The 22,376-nt window shown below is 35.8% G+C and overlaps 1 protein-coding gene across 1 annotated transcript; it reads right to left on the bottom strand.

The window, feature by feature from the left end:
- Positions 1-3,962: 3,962 nt before the first annotated feature.
- On the bottom strand, positions 3,963-7,317 carry LOC113299158 (cytochrome b561, DM13 and DOMON domain-containing protein At5g54830-like). Its single transcript, XM_026548122.1, has one exon. The coding sequence runs from the start codon at positions 6,997-6,999 to the stop codon at positions 4,228-4,230; it is 2,772 nt and encodes a 923-aa protein (XP_026403907.1). The 5' UTR covers positions 7,000-7,317; the 3' UTR covers positions 3,963-4,227.
- Positions 7,318-22,376: the final 15,059 nt, after the last annotated feature.

Raw genomic sequence — 22,376 nt, 5'->3', positions numbered from 1 at the left:
TTGTTTCCAGGTATGTTATAGGATTTTGTTATTTTTAAATGATTTGTAAATTAGTTTTCTTTTTGATGCATGATTTAACCAAGATTTTTTTTTTTTTTTTTGTTATCATGGGTTTTCTCTATAATTGGTTTTTTATGCACGATCCTTAAGTGATCGGAGAATAACTTAGTTTGCATTTAGTTTTGTGGATTTAATTGAAAATTTCTATTGTTAATTTTGAGAAATTATTTGGTTATTCATTTATTTATTTGTAGATGGAGAATACAATGCAAAAATAAAATAATGACACAATTAAAGCCAAAAATCTTAATCATTTTTGTTTAATTGAATTTAATTTTTATTTATGATCCTAATTATGACATAACCCAATTAATATATATTCATAATGATCATAGGTTATAACTCTTGCATCCGTCAGATGTCTTTCGCTGAGATGAGACTGGGATGGTCGGATGCAACGTTTGTCTCTCAAAATGTTATCCGACCGTCCAAAGCTCAAAAACCCTTTCTATTTTGTATTATAGATTCTTGATGATTTTATTTAGTACCTCTAATATCATATACTGATACCTATATAGTGAGTGTGGATTTTCATTTAACTAAGGGCTTAATCTCTCTCATGAGAGTTGAATTCTGTCTATGGTCTTGAAAAGACACTTTTGCCCCTTATCCAAATCTCACTATATACAAACACAAAGAAGAACATGTGATCATGATCTGGTTGGTTACGGAATTGTTCATAGTTGAAGATTAAGTGCATCTGGAGTGTTTATAAGTGACGTGATTAAAGGGTAACTAATTAATTTACCTACCTTAGGACACCTTTCTCATCCTACTACCACTACTTCTTGCATCACCACCACCATTAACTTCATCACTCCATTATTCTCACCAACACCCACCACCGATCCACCACCACCACCCATCATCACAACCACCATTAATGCCTACTGATTAAATAAAAAATAAATTTATTTAATTAATTAAAAAATATTTATTATGAAATATTAATAAAACATTTATTATTGAAAGTTTTACAACCGTAGATTTAGCTTTCCCAAGGATGAATCATGTGTGTCCTTTATCTTGCCTAAGTTGTCCAAACTATGATGCGTAGGTTTGATAAGATGTCATTTATGCGTAGGTTTTATAAGATGTCAAAACCATTTATTCCATTATATTTTTTACTCATAACCACTAATTTTTTTTATCGTGATGACCAACTACATCTTTCACGATACAATGTTGCATGTGTTGTAAATATACAGAACTAATAATGTCCACGAATATTCACCAACATCACCACCATAAAACCACCCATTAGCATTATTTTTTCCACCACCACTGATATTATTATCGCCTCCACCACCACCGCTTCTACCAGCCACCACTTCTTCCACTACTAACCACTAATTTCTATTGATATAATTTTTATTAAAATGTTTATCAATGCAAAAATACATATTTATTAGATTAATTAGGAGGACATTTAATGATGAAAATTAAATAAACTATTCATTATGAGAGATTAATGAGACACTAATTAATAAAACACTCATAATGATTAATTTTAATTAGAGCAAACCACAACCATGGATTTAGCTTTTCCCAGAATGTATCCTGACCGCTCTTTATTTAGGCTAAGTTGTCCATGCTTTGTTTTATAATTCTTGATGATTCTATTTAGTACCTATAATATCATATACTGATACCTATATAGTTAGTGTGGATTTTCATTTAACTAAAATAAGTTGGAGCTTAGAAGAGCAGTTGAGTTGGTCGCAATTTAATATACGATTTCTAAATAAATACATTAGTGCATTTCTTTGATTACCCCTTCTTTGATCCGAAGCACTTTATATGCTTTACACTATTCAGAGTTGGCAATCTATTTTATTTCAATATCATTTTTTTTAACATCAGATATCGATGCAACTATATATCGAGTGTGATTTTTAACTTAACTGCAAATGATATTAACGTCGGCAATGTCATGAACTACTTACTGATTCCAAATTTAATATAATTTTTCAAAAGTATTTTCTTTAAGAGAAATTTTAATCTCCAACACTTAAACAATACGTAATTTGTGAGTTTGGTTCCAACTGGAATGATAATTGGTATTTTCATTGCATACCGTAGTTGTTAATTGGGACCCCTTCTGGGATGGGTGCAGGGGAAGCTCCGCCTCACCAATGTAGGTCAATCCCCATCATACCCTGTGCTTAAGCACACACTGAAGCACTTGACATTCCTTGCACTGTTTAGAGTTCGAAATCTAATGTCAAATATCAATACACTTGTATAATGAGCGTGATTTTTCCTTTAACTACAAGAAGTTGAAGCCTGGAAGAACAATCGAGTTTGCATCCTTATTCTTAACGCAAGTATATGATTTCTGAAGAAATATATATCAGTGCATTATCTTGATCACATCTTCTTTGACGGGGAGCACTTCATATGCTTTGCACTATTGAGAGTTGGCAATCTATTTTAATTAATATCGTCTTTTTTGTAATGTCTTTAATTTCAGATATTGATGCAACTAGATAGCGATTCATGCTTCAAAAAAATAAACTATATAGCGAGCGTGATTTTTCATTTAACTACTAAAAGTACTGATGTTGGTAATGTCATGAACCACTTACTCATTTGATATGTTGGTATAGTTTTTCAAATGTATTTTATTTAAGAGGATATATTAATCTCTAATACTTTAAACAAAATGATAATCGGTATTTTCAGTATAATTGTTTATACGAGTTGATTTACTAAACATGGTACTATGAACCGACTAATCTAAAATATGTATATATATATCAATGCATGTTAGAAAACATGCTTGATTTCTGTAGAAAGATATATTAGTACATTTTATTTATAAGGTCTTCTTTGACGGGAAGCACTTCATATGCTTTGCACTATTTAAAGTTGACAGTCTATAATATATTAATATGGTGTTTTTTTTGTGCAATTAATGTCTGATATCGATACAATTATACGTTTTGCAGTATTTAGAGTTGGCAGTTTGTTTTTATATTATGGTCGTCTTTCTTTTAGTATCTCCAATATCAGATATCAATACAACTATATAGTGAGTGTGATTTTTTATTTAACTACCAATACTACTGATGTTAGCATAGCTGAACTACTTATTGGTTTCAAAGTTCTGTATAAATTTTCAAAAGTAATTTATTTAAAAGGATTTCTTAATCTCCAACACTTTACACAATACGTAATTGGTGAATTTGGTTCCAAATGTTAATCTACTAAATAATAATTGGAGCTTCATGATACAATGCAGTTGTTAATTAGGACCCTTTCTGGGACGGGTGCTGAGCAAAGTCCTACCTCAAATGAGGATCAATTCCTATCATAATCGATACGTACGTAGCACAGGTCAAATACTAAAAAAAAGTCTAATTATGCTTAGCATTTGTAGTTTAAACCATTCTACTTTATCAACTTTATCTGTAGAATTGATTATTGTTTATTAAATTGTTTAAAATTAGTTTTCAAAACCATGTGAGATCTTTAGATTATAACAGTATTATACATTTGATTATCAATAAAATTTAGTTGCATAGTTTCAATTGTCTGATATGTCTCTCATTAAGAGAGGGGCGGGGAGTATTATACATTTGATTATCAATAAAATTTAGTTGCATAGTTTCAATTGTCTGATATGTCTCTCATTAAGAGAGGGGCGGGGACATGAACCAGCGGCGTAAAAAATTCCAGCAATCCCGGTGAGTAGCACGGGTTTCAAACTAGTATACAGTAATTAGCAGGCTCTCTTTCCGAATACCCTTCCTTAGCATCATTTACCATAAAATTGACCAGGGCATGAACACCAAGCTCTTTAATCAGTTCAATCCACAGATTAAAAGGAACATTTATTCTGCAGTTGTAGCTAAGCTTTTTCTGTAAGCCAGCCTGATTTTCTTTATCTATAGATGCAGTAAAACAACTTAACTCTCCGCTATTCTCCAAAAATTGTATTAAGTATACAAATTACACATCGCAGGGTGTGATTACTCTCACTACAGACCTGTTCATTCCAAGAATAAGGAGAGTAATAAACCCTGGTTCATCACTATGAGGATCCTTTTGTGGCAGACACAGAGAAGGGAACTCCTTCTGTAAGTCGGAAAATGTCCCATTCCCGGATAAGAAATGAATCTATATTAAACAATTCGCAGGAACAAAAGTGTAAAATAAAATTCTCTATCTAGTCAAAGGCTCTAACTGAACTTCCATTCTTTCAGATGGATGAATATCCCCATCAGTAAATGTTCTGTCCGAGTGAAGAAGATCCGTAGAATCATCTTCCCCAATGTTCCCTAGTACCCAATTACTTCTTCCAAAACTTCTTGCCCTTCTCCGCTTTGATTCGCCGTACTCCAAATATATAACTAATAATAAACCCATCAAGATCCAAAAGATTAAAGCAAAGTTAAGTCCTTGAACGTTCTGACCACCATATCTTTCTCCTAGATGCTTCATCCCACTAATAAGTGCCGCAATTCCTGCTACAATGGCAGATCTCCCCACAATAATATGACCATACTCCCAAAGGACCCTTTGTGATGAAGGCTCCTCTCCATTAGCAGGCTTCTTCGGGTGTAAAGTTGCATTTATTGGCTGCACACAAGCTAAAAATATTGCCGCAATTCCAAACTTAACATGAACAGAGTCGATAAAAAATCCTCGAAGCTCAGCCGCAGCAAAAAGAACACCGAGTAGGACAATTGCCAATCCTGAATACTGCAAGTAGACATGAATCTGATACCATCCATCGCCCTTCACATGTTTTAAGTACCTTGCTGCTAATATTCCACCTGGAAGAAGGATGCCCCAAGCAACAAACATCATAAAACCATGAACAGCTAAAACCGGGCGTAGATCCTGCTCTGCTTCTGCTGACCCACGCATGAGCAGTACCCTAACAGGCCTACTGCTAGTAACAGAATGCATATTTCTCTCACTCAGCCTGTCCTCCACCCATCGTGCACCCATGGCCCAAACAACTTTAAGAGGTGTAGTCGGATCAATTATATTGTTACATTCAGGTCTCTCACTTCCACTGCAGGAAGGATCCATAAGACGAGTAAACTCCAAAGTGATGATACCATTCTCTAATCTGCATCTTACGTATGTCAAGTTCTCCTTGGTTGGATGCACACTCAATGCATCCTTACCGTCAATCCAGTATGTGTTGACCTTGCCCTTCCCGCTATCATCGACCCAACCCACATAAGCATAACTATTTACCATACCACTGCCGAATGCTATAGCAAGGTATCCACTTTTTTTCTCTGCTCGAGCTGCCATAGATATTGACTTATCCGATAATGTCCAGAACAATGTAACTTGCTGATCATCCAGAACAACGCTGTTATTGTACATATCTGAGAGACCACCATCAACCACCTGTACTTTCCAGCCCATTTTCTGCTCAAACAATGAGTGATAATAAACTTGGTCTGGTGTATTCCGGTCGGGCGACCAAGTCAACTCAGTCGGGCTTGCAGGAACTCCTTCAGCATCAGAACCTCCACCATATATAATCTCCGACGTGTTTCTGTTGGTAGAATTTCCACCAATAGGGTCAGAAGTAATGTACAGAGCGACATCATGCCCAGCTTGTATTGAAAACTTTACTGGAACACCTCTTTCCACTCTCAAGACAGGAGCCTCTTTCTTATTAATATACAGCACTTTTGCGGGATTTGGCGGATTTGGATAATGCATAGCCGGGCCTGCAGTGACAACTAGAGGTGTTTTTCCATCTGCAAATATAAGATCTTGATCTTCTTTGTCTTCAGCATCCAATGGCCCTACACAATCATTCACATGCTCGGATACGTTAAGGACTAGACTTCCGTACGCCACTTGTAGAGGACCACCATGGTTTTGTGGGGAATAATAAGGGCGAAGAGTGTCTGGGGGCCTAATGGATCCTAATGCCCAAATCACAGTCATGTTATCAGCGTGATTCACAGGTAGATCATATTTCTTGTCGACAGAATTCAGAGGCCGCTGATAACGAATGAACGAAACACCATCCCTGCGATGCCCATAAACCAACTTAGTGTTGTTCACCAACCCAACTGGATCAGAACCCTCATAGATTGTATCTGGACAAACTCCCTGAACTGATCCATCCTTACTAAGTAGACATTCACTATACTTAGTTATGAAGTAATCATCAGCGAAAGGCATACCTTCTTCCGTTAATCCCGTTACAGCAACATCGGCATGGTACATTAATCCCGAGGAAGAGTTAGGATCAGCCCAACCAAACGCCATATAATATTGTGATTGAATTGCAGCTTCAAGACCAATATCTATCAAATTCAATTCAGAACTTAAAGTCCATCTGAGACGATAATTTGTTGAAAGGGTTTTACAGTTATCAAACATGGTCGGTTGCTCATAAATCCGGCTTTTATTTCTACTACTGTTATCACTACTACTGCTGCTACTACTATTGGTCTTGTTAGTAGATTCAGATGGTGATGGTGCTATACTTGGACTAGGAGTGAAACTGAAGTTTCTAGGGTTTTCAAGAATAACATGACCAAAATCAGAAGCAGTTGGTTTATCCCAAATGGAAACCACTTTAATGTGATCCCATGTAATATTCTTCAAATGAACAATAAAAGTATCATTTTTATAAGTTCTATTCAACTTATCATCACTGATTTGAAACCCTAGAGTTAGATTCTCGAAAGTATCACCTACGGAACCCCACCAATGAACATCATCAGAACCTTGAATCATATCAAATTCAGTAACCCTAAATGAACAATCATCAATTAACGTAAATACACCTCTTAATTGATGTTGCATCATTATAAATTCTGATTCATAACCCAAATAAGAAGTATTCCTTGAACAATTTTTACCCATTTCCGCATTGCCAAATACTAAAAACACATCTATATAGAAAAATACAAATAAAAGAAATCCTAAAAAACGAAACTTATCTGCCATGAAAAAACAACGCGATCTATCTCTTAAATCAAGATCTTAAAACAACAACAACAACGACGACTAAATGAACTTCAATGAGATCTGTACTTTAATTTCTGTGTGTAATAAATACTAAAGAACACCTCAGAATTGATAATAAAGTTTAAGGTTTTGGCTGAGATTTGATTTTGTAAAATGGTGATGTTGCGAAGAGAAAGAGAATAACGAGTTAAGAAACTCAGTTTAGCGAGTTCCAAACTCGTTTTTCAGTACGTCAAAAGAAGAAGAAGAGTTGATAATTCACGTCGCCTGTGGGGGGATCAAAGAGAGAATGGGATGGGATTTCCACACCATTGTTTGTTAGGGCTAAATTAGGTAGACAGCCATTTTTGGTGTATCGACCGTTAGATTTAGCCTTCTTTACCTTATGTTCCGATTTTTAAGGAAATGGATGGCGTCGATCTATTAAGAAGGTTGATGATCACGACATCCGTTACTAAATTATTATTATTTTATGTTTTTTTTTTGAAGGAAAAAGACGGTGTCTAATAATTTAGTTGATATGAAATTTTGGTTACACGATCAATTACATCAGAAACAAATGGAAAGAAACAACAAGCATTACATATTTCAAAACTTAACGATAAAATCCTACTATTCTCCAATCCATCGACGAAATTGATATATTTCTAATGGTTATGATTTTAAACCATTTTGATTTTTGATCTTCAGATTCTTGATCATCAACATCATATATGTTATATGCTTCCATAGTGAAGAAGTAATAAGCCCAAATCGACATCATCACAATCAAAACCGGTATTAATTTTCGAAGTAGATCTTCATCTTTCATAACATACTTGATAACGATGCAGCAACACCACCAGACAAAGCCATTATGGTTATCATATAAAAAATCTGAATAGTCTTGAGACACCATCAGATCTATAAAAAAACAGAGAGACAATCCCTAAAAATTGTTGGAACAACAATTACTTTTATTTGATATTTACATAAATTGAAAGAAATAACCTTGATTTGCCCAGAAGATTTGAAAAATCAAATCAAATCCGAGAAAATCAAGAAGATTGAACAATGAAATAGGTAGTTTTTTTTTCCTTCCTGGGAGTTTCGGGAGAGAGGGAGAAGAGAGAGTTACTAAATTATTAATATTGGTTCATACGGGTGTCTACGCCTTTTTTATAATAAAATTGAGCTAAAGCTCGAAGAAGCTACAGACTCAATGGTACAACAGTTGGCCATCTGGTCTATGTCTAGCATCAGGATGGTCCTTCAGGGTTTGATAATAGTTATTACAGTTATCCTTAACAAAAGGGTTTTGAGTAGACTGTAACGCTGTCAAAAACAATTGGAGATTGGGTCCTTTCCAATTTAAGTTTTGCAGCAAAGTAGAATGACTAGATAACTGAGCTAATCTAATAACATTGGTGATTTGTTGTGGAGCTAGCTTGATTAGGTTGCCTAACACAAAATCAATAGCTTCAAAATTTCCTCCATAGCTGATAGTTGTGGTTCCTTGAAATCGCACTTGTGTCTGATAACCTTTCTGAATTGCTTGTAGAATTTCCTCATCTTCTGCCTCAAAGTCTATGTTGGCTTTCTGCATCTCATTGCCCCATTCCAGAGCTAGTTTAGCTCCTCTGCTTGCTCTGTCTGTTCTGCTGAGTCCAGCTGTAGGGTCTTTGTAGTTTCTAGCTCCCACACACTGACCTGAGAAGGACATTGCAACCAAAGAAAAGTTAGTAAAGGATGGTAAATCACTATTAGACATGTTATGGTTCACTTCCATGGTATGCATGCTAATAGTGATTCCAAATTTCTCACTATGATGTCTGACCAAATTATTTCTCAAATTCTGATCATTGTCAGAAATTTGATAATGGAGATTGTTCAGAATGTGCCCTTGTTTATGAATCACTCTGTTAAAGGAACATAGATGTTGAGTAATGCTCAGTGCAGTATTCTCAGCAGAATGCCTAATATTTCTGAAAACCATATCACACCTAGCTTTCCAAATGAACCAACATATAGTAGCAAAAGTAGCATTCCAACTTGTATGAGGGTTATTATTTGTGGAACCAACTGTTGATCCAATCATGGAATGATCCAAAAGCAGTGAATAATTGATGAGAATCTCCAAAGAGTTTCCTCCAGACATTTGAAGCAGCTGGACAAGTCAGAAGAACATGAGTAATATCCTCATGAGCATTCTTGCAGATAATGCATATGGGATCAATATAATTCAGAATACTAGAAGATTTGGCATTAGTTAGTAGAATGCCATGAACACATTTCCATATGAAAAGGTGGATGACAGGAGTAGTGTCTAACTTCCATATATCCTTCCAAGGAGCTATCAAGATATCATTGGCATACTTATTGGTGATTTGCTTATCATATAAGGATTTGACAGTGAATTTCCTATTATGGGTTAAGCTCCATCTTATGGTGTCTTCAGTGTTAGGATTGTGGTGATTGAGGATTATCAGGTTTTGAATATATTGAGGAAACCAGAGAGCTAGGAGTTGTAAGTCCCATTCTCCATAGGTATTGAAAAGTTGATTGACAGTGGTGAGGTTTGGGGGACAATTATGAGGTTTTTGAACTATTTCAGGGTAGTTTTTTATCCATTTATCTTCCCAAATATGAATGTTGATGCCTTTTCCTATCTGCCAGATATAGTACTTTTGAATACAAGCTATGCATTCCAAAGTTCCTTTCCATATCCAGGAATCAGTAGTCTTTGGGATGATGTTCATTATTATGACTTCTTAGTTAGGATAGTGTATTGCCTTCATGGTGTTGCTCCAGAGAGAATTAGGCTCTTCAATTCATCTCCAAGCAATTTTTGTGATCATAGAAGTATTGAAGTATTCCATATTCTTGAATCCCAGACCTCCAAGTTCATTCGGTTTGTTGACAGCATCTCATGCTATGTAGAGTAATCCTTTTGGCTTATCTTGTTCTTTGTTCCAGAAGAAGTCTCTTTGTATGGTATATATCTCTTTACAAGTGCCCTTTGGGATCTTGAAGCAATTCATTTGATATATACTAGAGGTAGAAGTGATAGTTTTGATCATTATAAATTTTCATAGGTAGACAAAGTAGTTTTCCATCCAGCAAGTCTTTGCTTCAGTTTGTCTACACAAGGCTTGAAAGCTTGAATTTTACTTCTGTTGGTGAAGAGAGAAGATCGAGATCCCAAATAGATATCTTTCATATTGATTCTTTGGATATGAAGAGAGTTACTTATTCTGGTAGCAATATCTGAGTCAGTATTCTTGCTGAAAAAGATGCCAGATTTTGAGAAGTTTATCAACTGCCCAGAGGATTGATTAAATTCTTGGAAAATATTGATGAAATTGTTGCATTCTTCCTGGTTACCCTTAAATAAATTCATGCAGTCATCAGCAAATAGGAGGTGACTAATGGCTGGAGAATCTGTACAAATCTTTGTACCATGTATTAGACCTTTGGATTCTGCAGAACTAAGATATTTGCATAGTGCTTCCATGCAGGATAAGAAGAGATAAGGGGATAGAGGATCTCCTTGTCTGAGACCTCTAGAAGGAGAGAAAAAAGCTCTAGGAGAACCATTAACTAACACATCAAGGTTGGTGGTGGAGATGCATTGATGTATTAAATTACACCACTGAGTGTTGAATCCCATTTGAGTAATGAATCTGATGAGGAATTCCCAATTGACCCTATCAAAGGCTTTGGCCATGTCAATCTTAATACCCATTATACCATTGGCTCTTTTTTTCCTTTTCATGGTGTTCATATGGTGAATGAGTTCATGAGCTATAGCAATATTATCAGAAATTTATTTGTCATGGATGAAAGCAGATTGGAATGGAGAAATCAGCTTAGGGAGAAGGGGTTTGAGTCTTTGGGCAAAAAGCTTGGATATGATTTTGTATGTGGTATTGCATAAGGATGTGAGTCTGAATTGAGATGGAGTAGTGGGAGTTTCAGTTTTGGGAATGATGGAAATGAATGTTGAGTTTATTTATTTAAGGAGAAACCCATAGGTGAAAAAGTTTTGGATCATCTTGATGATATCATCTCCCACTATCTCCCAATTAGCTTGGAAGAAATTTGGTGGGAAACCATTAGGACCTGGAGCTTTGTCCCCTGCCATGCTAAAGAGAATAGTTTTGATTCCCACAACATCAGGAATCTGTAGAAGGTTGATGTTTTCAGTATTGGTGATAGTAGAAGGCATGAGGTCAATGATAGATTGATTAATGATAATTGGTTCATCAATGTACATGTTGGCAAAATGATTAGTGAAGCAGAGGGAAATTTCTTTACTATTGTGGATCTAGGTACCATCATCTCTTTGGATTGAGACAATTTTATTTCTTCTGTATATTTTCTTTGCTGAGATGTGAAAAAAATGGTATTTTTGTCTCCAAGATTGATGAGCTGATCTCTACTTTTAGTCTTCCAAAAACATTCTTGCACATTCTGCCAGTGTTCAACCATTTTTTTAGCCTCTCTGATTTCATGACCTCTATTGACAATGAATTGATTTTTTGTGATCCAGTCCAAGTGTTGTAGACTTTCCTCAAGATTGGTCTTGATATTACCATATATTTCCTTATTTCATTTTTTGAGTTTGATTTTAATGTCCCTTAACTTCCTAGCAATCTTGATAGCCAGAGAGCCTTTATGTTTTGTCTTCCAACATTCAGCTATGATGTCTTTACAATCTTTGTGATCTATCCAAGGACCAAAGAATTTGAATGGAATACGACCCTGCTTCCAATTGGGATTAGTATTGAGAAAGATGGGGTTGTGAACAGAACCAATAGCTGGTAGATTGAAGATGGTAGAGTTTTGGGTGAATTTCAAGCCAGTCTTCATTAGCTAAGCCTCTGTCTAACCTCTGTCCAGTAAGATGAGGACCCACTCTTCTATTAGTCCAAGTGAAAGGACATTCAGTATATTCCAAATCAGTGAGATTAGCTTCTTCCAACTTTTCCAAAAAGATGTTAGCTTCATAGGAATTTATAGCATGTTGACTAAACTTTTCATGATCATGCAACACAAAATTAAGATCTCCCATTATCACCCAGGGCAGGGAATTGTTTTTATCAGTTTTTTTAATCATTTTCCAAGAGTGAAGTTTATCTAGAGTAGTGTAGGTGCTGCCATAATAACCTGTGAAAAGCCAAGGGGTTCCTATGCTAGGTGTAACAATGGCACTAATATGGTTATTAGAGAAATCTTGTATAATGACATCTAAATTGGTTTTCCAAGCTAGAGCAAAGCCTCCAGCAGTTTTAGATTTTCCTCTAGGTTCTACAAACTAGAAATTAGTGACTCCTATGTTGCGAAGGATTGCTTTCAGATTCCTAGATTGATTTTTAGTTTCAGATAAGAAGAATATGTCAGGATTACGCTTATTTAACATATTATTCAGTTGTCTACTAGTATTTTGTTTTCATATGCCTTGACAGTTCCAGGTTATGATAGAGAAGAATTGCCTAAAATTAGAGACATTAGGATAAGAGAAAATTATGATGATATATCTTAAGCAATGATTTTTGTGAAGCATTGCTATTCTGAGGGTAAAATAGTTATGCATGAGAGTAGGAATGATAACTAGAATTAGCATGATATAGATCGTATTTAGCTTAATAAGGGGAGAGTATTGGGTAGAGTTTTGTACCTTGGGTTTTTGGAATGGGTTTGTACCCTCAAGGTTTCCAGTAGTCAAGTCAGTCTGCTGATCTTCCTCCATATGCATGACTTGAGTGTTGCTTTTCTTGGTGGGTTGAGTTTGGTCCCAATGATGGAGAAGATTTTCAATTGAGGGGATATATAGTTTTCTTTTTAGGTCTATCAACTGAGGATGAGACTTAGTATCAACAACCTTAAGTTTGAACTCCTTCTTTCTCCTTTCCCAAAGAATCTTCTCCTGGTTGTTGAATTCTTCATTGATTTGGTTTTGAATTTCAGATAAAGAAGGGGAGGATTCAAAGGGATTGTGAGTAGGTTTATTTGTACTAAAAGGGTTGTTGCTTGTAACGATTTTTGGGAAAATAGTTTCAGGATTGATATCATTTTCCAGCCCATTTTCAGAATTATGTTGGTGTTTCCTAGCAGCAGCTTTGATGGTGGTGCCTCTTTTCTTCAACATTTTGTCTTTAATCCTGCTACTTTCAATGATTTTCCTATGCTTTTTTTGGCAATCTATGACTTCACTATTTGTTGTTGGGATTTATTCACTTATGGGTTGATGCATGTAAAGACGAGGGTACCCAAATATACCTTAATCTAAAACTTTTCCACCTATAAGTCATTTCTCCGAAAATGATTGTCTATGGACCGAGTTGAGAGAATACAACTAATCGGTTCGCACTTCGTGTGATCGTCTATGGATACAAGATCGAGACAATACAACAACGAAGTATGTTTACTTGATAAATGGTTCAGACTTAACCAAACACAATAGGATTACTATCAAGTAAATATGAATTAACGTTTTTGTATTTTACTTCTAATTATAATAAAACAATTATAATTGCGGAAATAGAAAAGTAAAAAACACAGCAAGATTTTGTTAACGAGGAAACCGCAAATGCAGAAAAACCCCGGGACCTTGTCAAGAATTGAATACTCTTAGGATTAAGCCGCTATACAAAATCAAACCAACTTCGTATAGTTGAGATCAAGCAACTAAACCTATAGTTCACCTAGTTCCGTCTGTATCCCTACGCCTCCAACTTGCAATAAGTCACGCACTTGGAACAATTCCTTTGGTTCGTATTCCAAATAGTAAAGGAACAACAAATCTGTTCGGTAACAACTCTTTTCAATCAAGTGATATGAGTTCGACAAAAGGATCTTCCGTTTATCCCAATAAACTCCTTTGTCAGGTCCTTAGATCTAACCAATAACAACTACCAAAGTAATTGTCATCATTTTGCAATCAATACTTTTAATCACAAATAATTGTATTGATGCCGATCTAATCAACTAATCAATCCCATCTACCGCAAGGATAAACCGATTATAGTTGGATCCTCTTTAACCGAAACAAGTATTGTGCACACCAAAGATTATGAACCCAAATCAGAAATCTTCTTCGTCTTCAAATCTTCTTGGATATTCAATAAACACCTGCACACGATCAACTTGAATCTCTTGTGATCAATCACACACAGAACGGAGTTGTTAACAATGGATTATCACAAGACGTCTTTAGATCTACAAACAGTCTAAAGATCCCCATCGAAACTTCGATCTAGTTTGAGTGAATCTTATATCAGAAGAGAAGATTCTCAAGCATACACAAACTAGGTGCAATCAAAGTTCAACAACCGTTAGCAAATCAAATCAATCGAAAACTAATAATAACCGCAATTATTTTGTTTCCCACAAACAGTACGAATAGAGCTTCTCAATCCCAAAGAAGTCTTTAAACCGAGCGGCCGTAAGAGATTTCGCCTAATTAGGTTACTTTCCTCTCCGAATAGGCGGCTCCACCAGTAACAACACAACTAGGTAGTTTTGATGGCTCTGAGGATTAGTTTGCTCAAAATGCAAACTTTGATATTTATAGACCAAGGAAGTTTGGACACCAAGGAATTTCCAAAATCGAAAATATTCTCAAGATATGCAGTATATTACCAAATTCGGTTTACATAATTCCTGGAAATGCTTTGTCCAAATATTGACCGAAAATCTCCTAGAAAATCTCCAACTAGTAAATGCACATTACTAATTTTTATTTTCTAAATATAAAATTAAAAACCTTAATTAAAAGATTCTCAATTTATTTTTGATCTGGGATTCTCCTTTAGCTATTAAGGAATATCTTTGAACAATAAAAGATAAGCGTTACTGCACATGTTCAAATTATGTCGACATCTTTACTTTGTAAGTCCTCCTTCATACTTATAATCTTGAAACCAATTTGCCACACTTCCAAACAAGTTTAGAATTGGTTCATCTGACTTTCAAGAACTATGTGATTGATTATCCTATCAAATCACCAAACATGGGTTTCACGGTTCTACCTCCATGTGGGTACTAGAATTAGTCACGCTAGTTACCAAAACTTGGTTGACTAGGTACTAGGATCGGTTCCCACATATATATGGTATCTAACTTGTATTTGTTGCACATGTCCATAGGATCGGTTCCCAATGTCTAAAAACGTGTTGCACATGTTCATAGGATGAGTTCCCAACATCTAGAAACTTGTTGCACCTCTTACAAGGATCGATTCCCCTTTGTGATCAGTTGCACCTCTTACTAGGATCGGTTCCCCTTTGCCTAGAGTTGGTCATACCAATAACAATAAATCGATCATACCATCTCAGGTGATTACTTAAGATCGGTTTCACTAATAAAAGTCATACCAATATAAAAGTCAGGCCATGTGAATAGTTTTACCAAGAACATAAGCAAGTCATGAGCGGTTATACTAATCACACATATTGGTAATTCAAAAGATATGCACTGAATAACAATACCAATAAGCCTAGCGATTTCCCTTTCGATTCACAAAACAAGTTTATGAATTTACTTCCTTTAAACGAATGTAAAACATTGTTTCCTAGGATGAAATCTTCACCTCATACCCATACATAATCACAATATCATTCAAACGATTGTGTCGATGTCTTATATACGAAGTTCAAAAGATAAGCGTTATACTTCGTATTGTATTCCTTAGTACTACGTATAACTAGAGTGTAATCATTCATAGCTTCGCAGATATGTTTTCAATATGCACAACTTGAAAGATACATTAGGGAATGAAACATTTCAAGTAAAATATTACTAACCTCAAGTGGAAGGATGATATTGTCGTTGTAGCTCCGTACTTCTTCACATTCTTCAAGTCTTCACGTAATACTTGTAATCTCTCATATCCTAATACTTTCAAGCTAACCTATACGAAGTTGACTCTAGTACATAATCAAGCGACTCTTTAAATGATTTTTGGTTCACTAAAATATGACAACCAAACTTGAGGCTATGCTCTAACAACCTCCCCCTTTGTCAATTTTAGTGACAAAACTCTTACATCATATGGATAAACAAATTACAAGAATTCATTACACATACGCTCGATTCCCAAATTCAACAACACAATAGCCTATATACATTCAATCAATAAGTCCCGATGTTGACATTATAATAACAAAGCTAATACCCCCCCCTAAAGGTAAGATAGGTAGATTTTCAATCCGCACGTCTTTGTTCTTCCTTTGTAGTCCATATAACTACAAGTATCATATGATATGCTACTCCCCCTTAGTCTATGATTTACTCTTTCGTTAGATAAAACGTTTAAGCACCATTGTCCTTTCCCTTAGTGATACCAATCAATATAAATCAATACCAATATCACTTGTTTACTCCATATATTTCTCCCCATTTTTGTCACAAAATAACAAGAATACGAGCAAATAAAGGACAAACCGAAAGGATCTTACAAATCTTAAAAGACTTGCAACCTATAAGAGTTAAGCACGAGGGTTCCACACACCATTTTTGATAACCAATATCAAAACCGAAACTACAAAGTAATTTTCTTTTGATATTTTACCAAGGAAACAATTTCCCGAAGCAATTTTTCCTAATAGTTTAGCAAACCAAAAATCGACTAAGCACCTTAGTTCCTTTGCTAAACCGATTGCACAAATACAATCGCTTGTTCGATAAGACCAAAATAAAGATAACTCTATTTTTCTCATCAGGTGCTAATTATCCATATAACTTAGACCTTTCACTTTTAAACAAGACAAGTACTAGGTTAGTTAACTAGCATTTCTTGTTAAGGCATTCAATTAGACTTGAATAACCGAAACCTCCATTTCGACAAGTCTAACTAAGATCAGAATTAACTTAGTTTCTCTTATCCGAAATAGAATTGGACTAAAAAATTTATCTCGAAAACCTTTTCTTTTGTTAAGCCATAAACACTTCATACAAACCAAATATATTAACTTGCATAATTATTTACCTTAACCGGAAGCAATTGAAACAACATATACATTAAAGCACCGCAATTGCACCGAAATTTTGTAAGCCTAAACGATTGATACCAAACAATAAAGCAAGATAACAATAGTTTTTCTTAACCGGAAACAATTGAATCACACACACATCCATACACAAATAATGAAATAAAATATCAATTGCACCGAAATTTTGTTAAGCAAAAGCAATAAATACACACAATAAAATCAGGCTTTTCTTAAACAGGAAAACGATTAACTAATAAAGTCGTTACCTCAAATTTCGCATCCTCTTCTCCAATAATGTTTGCATCTTCTTTCCAGGGAGAATTGATATCGAAATATCATTATGTTGTCATCCTCATGCAAGACAAAAGAACAACAACAACCAACCTTTACCAGAGAAAGGTTGAAAACCAGTTTTAACTATTGTAAGCAAAAGTTGAAACCCCGAAACACATATACTTTTATGCTAAACCAAACGATTCAACATATTGTGACTTTTTCACATATTGTTTCAATCAGAACCCCTCATGATCCTTTGATAAAGCCTACCAACATGGGCTAGAACTTAATCCTGCTAAACCAAAAAGTCACCCAAATCATAAGGTTCACAACATATGAGATCGAATTTTAAGGTTAAGAAAACCGAAATCAAATTAACATCCCATAAACATACATAGCAATAATATAAAGCATTTAAGGACAAGCTATGTAAAAGAAAACCATCACAAGAAAAATTATAAACTAATAATTTTATTTATAATAGACCTTACACAATTATTGAAAGAAATAAAAAAATGATGTATATTATCTTTTATTAAGTATTACAGCAAATAACTTAATCTCTAGTGGTGCTCTTGTTGTTCACTGAGATTTCTTCAGTGCTCAAACTTTTAAAGCATGTCTCAAGAGACTTGTCTGCAACCACTTTTGGTTTTTAGAGACCTGTAATTTGAAGCTTCAAGTCTCCAAGTTCACTTTTTATCTCTTTTATTTTAACATTTAGTTCACCCCGATCTTGAACCAAAGTAAAGATATTTCCTGCGAGTTCTTCAAACTCATGCATAACTTCACGCATACCATCTATGGGAAACCACTTGGTAGGATCTGAATCATTGAGAGAAAAAAGACATGACTCTTCTTGAGATTGCAGAGTTAGGATCAAAACCGATTCTTGAGACAATCTTCCTGATTCTTCGTTTTGAGACAAAACCTTGACAGTTTCTCACCTTTCGTGCTTCCCTTTTATTATTCCTTGTAACACTGCGAGTTATAGGAGACATACTAAGGGAAGGAAATTTACCTAAGAGAAGATTTTTCTTATTTTTGATAAGAATATATATATATATATATACACTCCCCTTGTTTCTGAAAGACCGTCCTCTATTCCCTTTTCATCAGTTTCAAAATTGTGTCCAGCTTCTGTTTATAGTCATACTTTTTCAATGAACTCTCTAATATACCCTTGAATTCTTTATATTCATAAATCCATTTTTAACGTGACTCAATCTAAAATATTTAAGAAATTAGTATAATTGAGGAAACAAATATATCCTTCATTCCTTTTAAGGAAATATACATTTAACTCTAAAAATTAGATTCCTTATAAAGTTTATACTTCTTAAATTCAATATTTTTTAAATTTTCCTTTTATATTTCGTATTTATAATTCTCACACCAATTTTGGATAGTCTTTATTTCTAGCATGTTTATTAAAATAAAATAGGTAAGTAACTAAGGGTAGTCAAGTAAAATAGTATGGTCTCCTTAATATTTTGAGAAAGTCAAAGCGGACTGTCTTTGTGAAACGGAGGGAGTATATAGTTTTTAGAAAAAAACAGGGTTTCCGAAACTACACGACATATTTTTCGAACTTCTCTTTTTATTGAATGGAAGATATTCTCTAAATATCTCTTATTACAGAAAATAGAAACTACCATGAACCTGTGCCCTTGATTTTATGTGCTTTTCCCATCCAATAATTACGAGCACGGAAGAGGATGAGAATGCACAGTATTGATACAACTAAGTTGTATCGGGATAAGCTTTTTCTAGCTTACAACGAGCATCATAAACATAGTTCATGTTTCTCCTTGGGAATTTTTGCCCAAAATATCGTCTCCCAGAATAATGATCTTTTCTAACTCTCAAGATATGATCATGTGGAGAAGATGTACTGATGTGAGAATTTTCAGGGATAGTTAAATCTCTCTTAATTCTATCAATGAGATTTTCATAAGATTTTCTCATTCCAAGGATTTACTTATGATGCACATCAGTAAGATTGTCTGAAATAATTATGGGAAATTCCTGATTGTTTCTTTTGGTAGAGATTCTCCCATTCTCTTTCTTCTGGAGTCGTTCTTCATCAAAACAAGAATTGTTTCGATATGGGTGAGGAATACCTTTTTCCAGAAGCGATTATCAACTCTTTCCTATGATTCTTTTGAGTTGATCTTATCGGGTAGTGGCATGGTCTGTCTTTCTACTGAGGAATGGTCTTTCAGTTTTTTAAGACAAGAAACTTCTTTCCATATTTTTACCACCGTATTTTGAAGAAGTATAAGTTTCCTGTCAAGTGACTAAAAGTTGTATTTCTTAAGATCACTTTCACGGAGTCGGTTCAAGTTTCATTTGGACAAGATTTCGTATGATCATCAGTAGATATAGAAGATGGTTTCTGTGACTACTCGTTTTCCCGTAGTCTACATAACGTATACAACTCTGAGGATCTGATACTAAGTAGTATTGATACCTCCGTTGAACCGATATTGCCAAGTAATAAATGATATCTAAGATCACAATAACAACAAAGAACACAAGTATAACGTAAAAGATTCTAAGTTATCATGAGACACAAGAGATTTACGTGGTTCGACATTTGTCTACATCCACGGGGTAATGAGTGCTTGTTTTTGTATTAAGTTTTGGTGGTTACAAAGATCTTAAATGCTTCCCAAAGTAATAGAGATAACTCAAGTGGAAGTAAATACTTAAGTTCTAAACATTAAAGAGGTATGAGCTTAAGACTAGATCTTCTCTCCTAGATATTGAATGCATTTAGTTTCTTAGTGAAGCTTGATATTTATAGCCCCTCTTGCTCCAGGTATATGTTTGCTGCCTCTGGGTCCATCATCTGCTGATATACCTTCTGTACCAACGGTACCTTCGTCCACTGCGTACTTTCTCCAGTTATATTTCGCCACCTCAGCTGGCCCACGTTCCTTCGGTTACTACCCAACCTTAGTACAGGTTGTACCTTCGTTCACCGCCAGCTTCCGCCAATCGGGTTATGCCACGCTTTCTCTCTCCACGTGCCTAGATTCATGCGTGTAGATCAGATTTTTGAGAATTTAATGTTGATTGGATGCGTCATCTACCTCTGTCCCCTCGCCAGCTGACTCTATATAGACTAGGCTTTTTCCTTCCTTATCTTGACCGTTCACGCCTTCTTTCTTGGGATGAGATAAATTAGATCTGCGAAGGTATCCCTTGTTACTCAGGCTTCTCTGTTTAGCGAAGGCTACACAGTTAGGTATATATGCGGCTACTAAGATCGTGACACGTGCTCCATAGAATATTGGCATTCACAGTTTTCTGCTTTTCTTTCATCTTATACCGTTTGGTAGAAGTGAAAGAAAACTTCCGTTACGCCGCCAATTTTGCACGTACCGATTGGGTGGTCCCTACATGTCCTTTCATGCAATAACTTCCCCTTGAATTTCGGGACATCCAAATTTTTTGGATTTTCCAGCCACCTATAAGAGGGGAACAAAGAGAAGGGAATTTTATTAACTCCCTTTCCTCTTCTTCTTCGAACTGTCGCTCTCTATCCCTTTTATTGAGATACTCTTTTGCTGCTAACTGCTCCCCTTTTTTCTTCGATTCTCCGCGTGCTTTGGCTCCACTGTGTCGATCATACAAGTAAGTGATTCCCGTATTTGGTCTTGATTTCTCCATGCTTGCTCCTGTTGTATCGTTGTCGGACTAGGAGATTTATTGATGTTGTTTATTATGCTTGCATGTGAGAATTCCTGCTTTCTTTTGCTTGTTTACGTTGTATGGGAACTTGGGCTTTGTTCCATTTTGATTTTTGATGATGGTTTCGGTATGATAGTTCTTCACCTGCAACTTTGATCATGTGATCAAAGGTTTTTGATTCTCCCCCATGATATGTTTAGACTGTCCCCTTTGGTTGGTTAAGTGAAACCCATGCCCAAAGTTCGTCGGTTTTTTGCCCCCAATTCACTTTTGAATGAATTGCAATCTTTTTCTGCCATTGATGATGGAGATGTTCTTCCTGCTGGTGTTAGGCATCATGAGGCTTCCAAAGAAACCTACGCGTAAGGGTCCAAAGATATCTTCGTTGACTGATCCTCCTCCGCGAATGGATCATCCTGATGCTACGCCATCTCCTCCTCCTGAGGATTCTGAGGTACCTGCTGGTACTGAGGTGGCTACGGTCGCTGAGGAGGAATTTGTTATCGAGGATCTTTCACCTCCTCCTCCTCACTATGAGCTTCAGAGGCTCCAACTGCGTGAAAAGGACAACTTTACTCATTTGTCTATTGATGAGATTACCAAGTCTTTCCGCCTTCATAAATTCGAGATTTTCTTCGTCAATGGCCCTAATGTTCTCACTGAGTCTCACATTCGGGATTTCCCTTATGATGAGAATAATCTTTTGATTAGCGTTGTCCAATTGGCCACAGGTATGCTTCTTCCTCTGTATAGTAGAAAGGATCCTTTCTATTATGACGTCTTGTCCACCAGGGATAACCCGGCAAACAAGACTCAGGTCCGAGGAATTTACCAATATACTAGTAAATACTGGCGTTCCCTTCGCGAAAGCTGGTATCATAGCAACGGAAAAACTACTTTGAAGTCTTATGACCCCTTTGCTGAAGAGAGATCTAAGAAGGAGGACTATACCCCTGCCAACTTCAATGCTACGCATGCTGATGTTATTCAAAAAAGCAACCTTCTTCCTTGGAGTGTTGGTCCTCGTCGTATTCATGTTACTGCTAGGCAGATTAGGGAGGGTAATAACCTTCGCTTGCTGGAGGAGATTGATAAGACTGGTTTGAATACCATCCCTTATTCTGCTAGGCTTCCTTTTCCAAAGTCTGACCGCATTCGTCTTGATCATGATGATCGTTGGGATCGTACTCCTCTTCGTTTGGTTGGTCTTTGGGCTTATGGTTTCACCACTGCGGACCCCTCAGTCCCTCGTTCAGCTCGTTTTTTGCTTGAGAAGTATGATGGGTATCATCCTTGGATTTTTAATCCTGCTGCTTCTCACGAGGTACCTTTGCTGTTAATATCTTCGTCTGCTTGGATATATTTATCTGCTTTGATATCTTTGTTCTGATGGTCTTCTTTTGCAGT

The sequence above is a fragment of the Papaver somniferum genome, chromosome 7 (genome assembly GCF_003573695.1).
Source record: "Papaver somniferum cultivar HN1 chromosome 7, ASM357369v1, whole genome shotgun sequence".
Classification (NCBI taxonomy): Eukaryota; Viridiplantae; Streptophyta; class Magnoliopsida; order Ranunculales; family Papaveraceae; genus Papaver; species Papaver somniferum.
The sequence above is the reverse complement of the archived record's forward strand: the minus strand, read 5'-3'. Positions and strand labels throughout refer to the sequence as shown.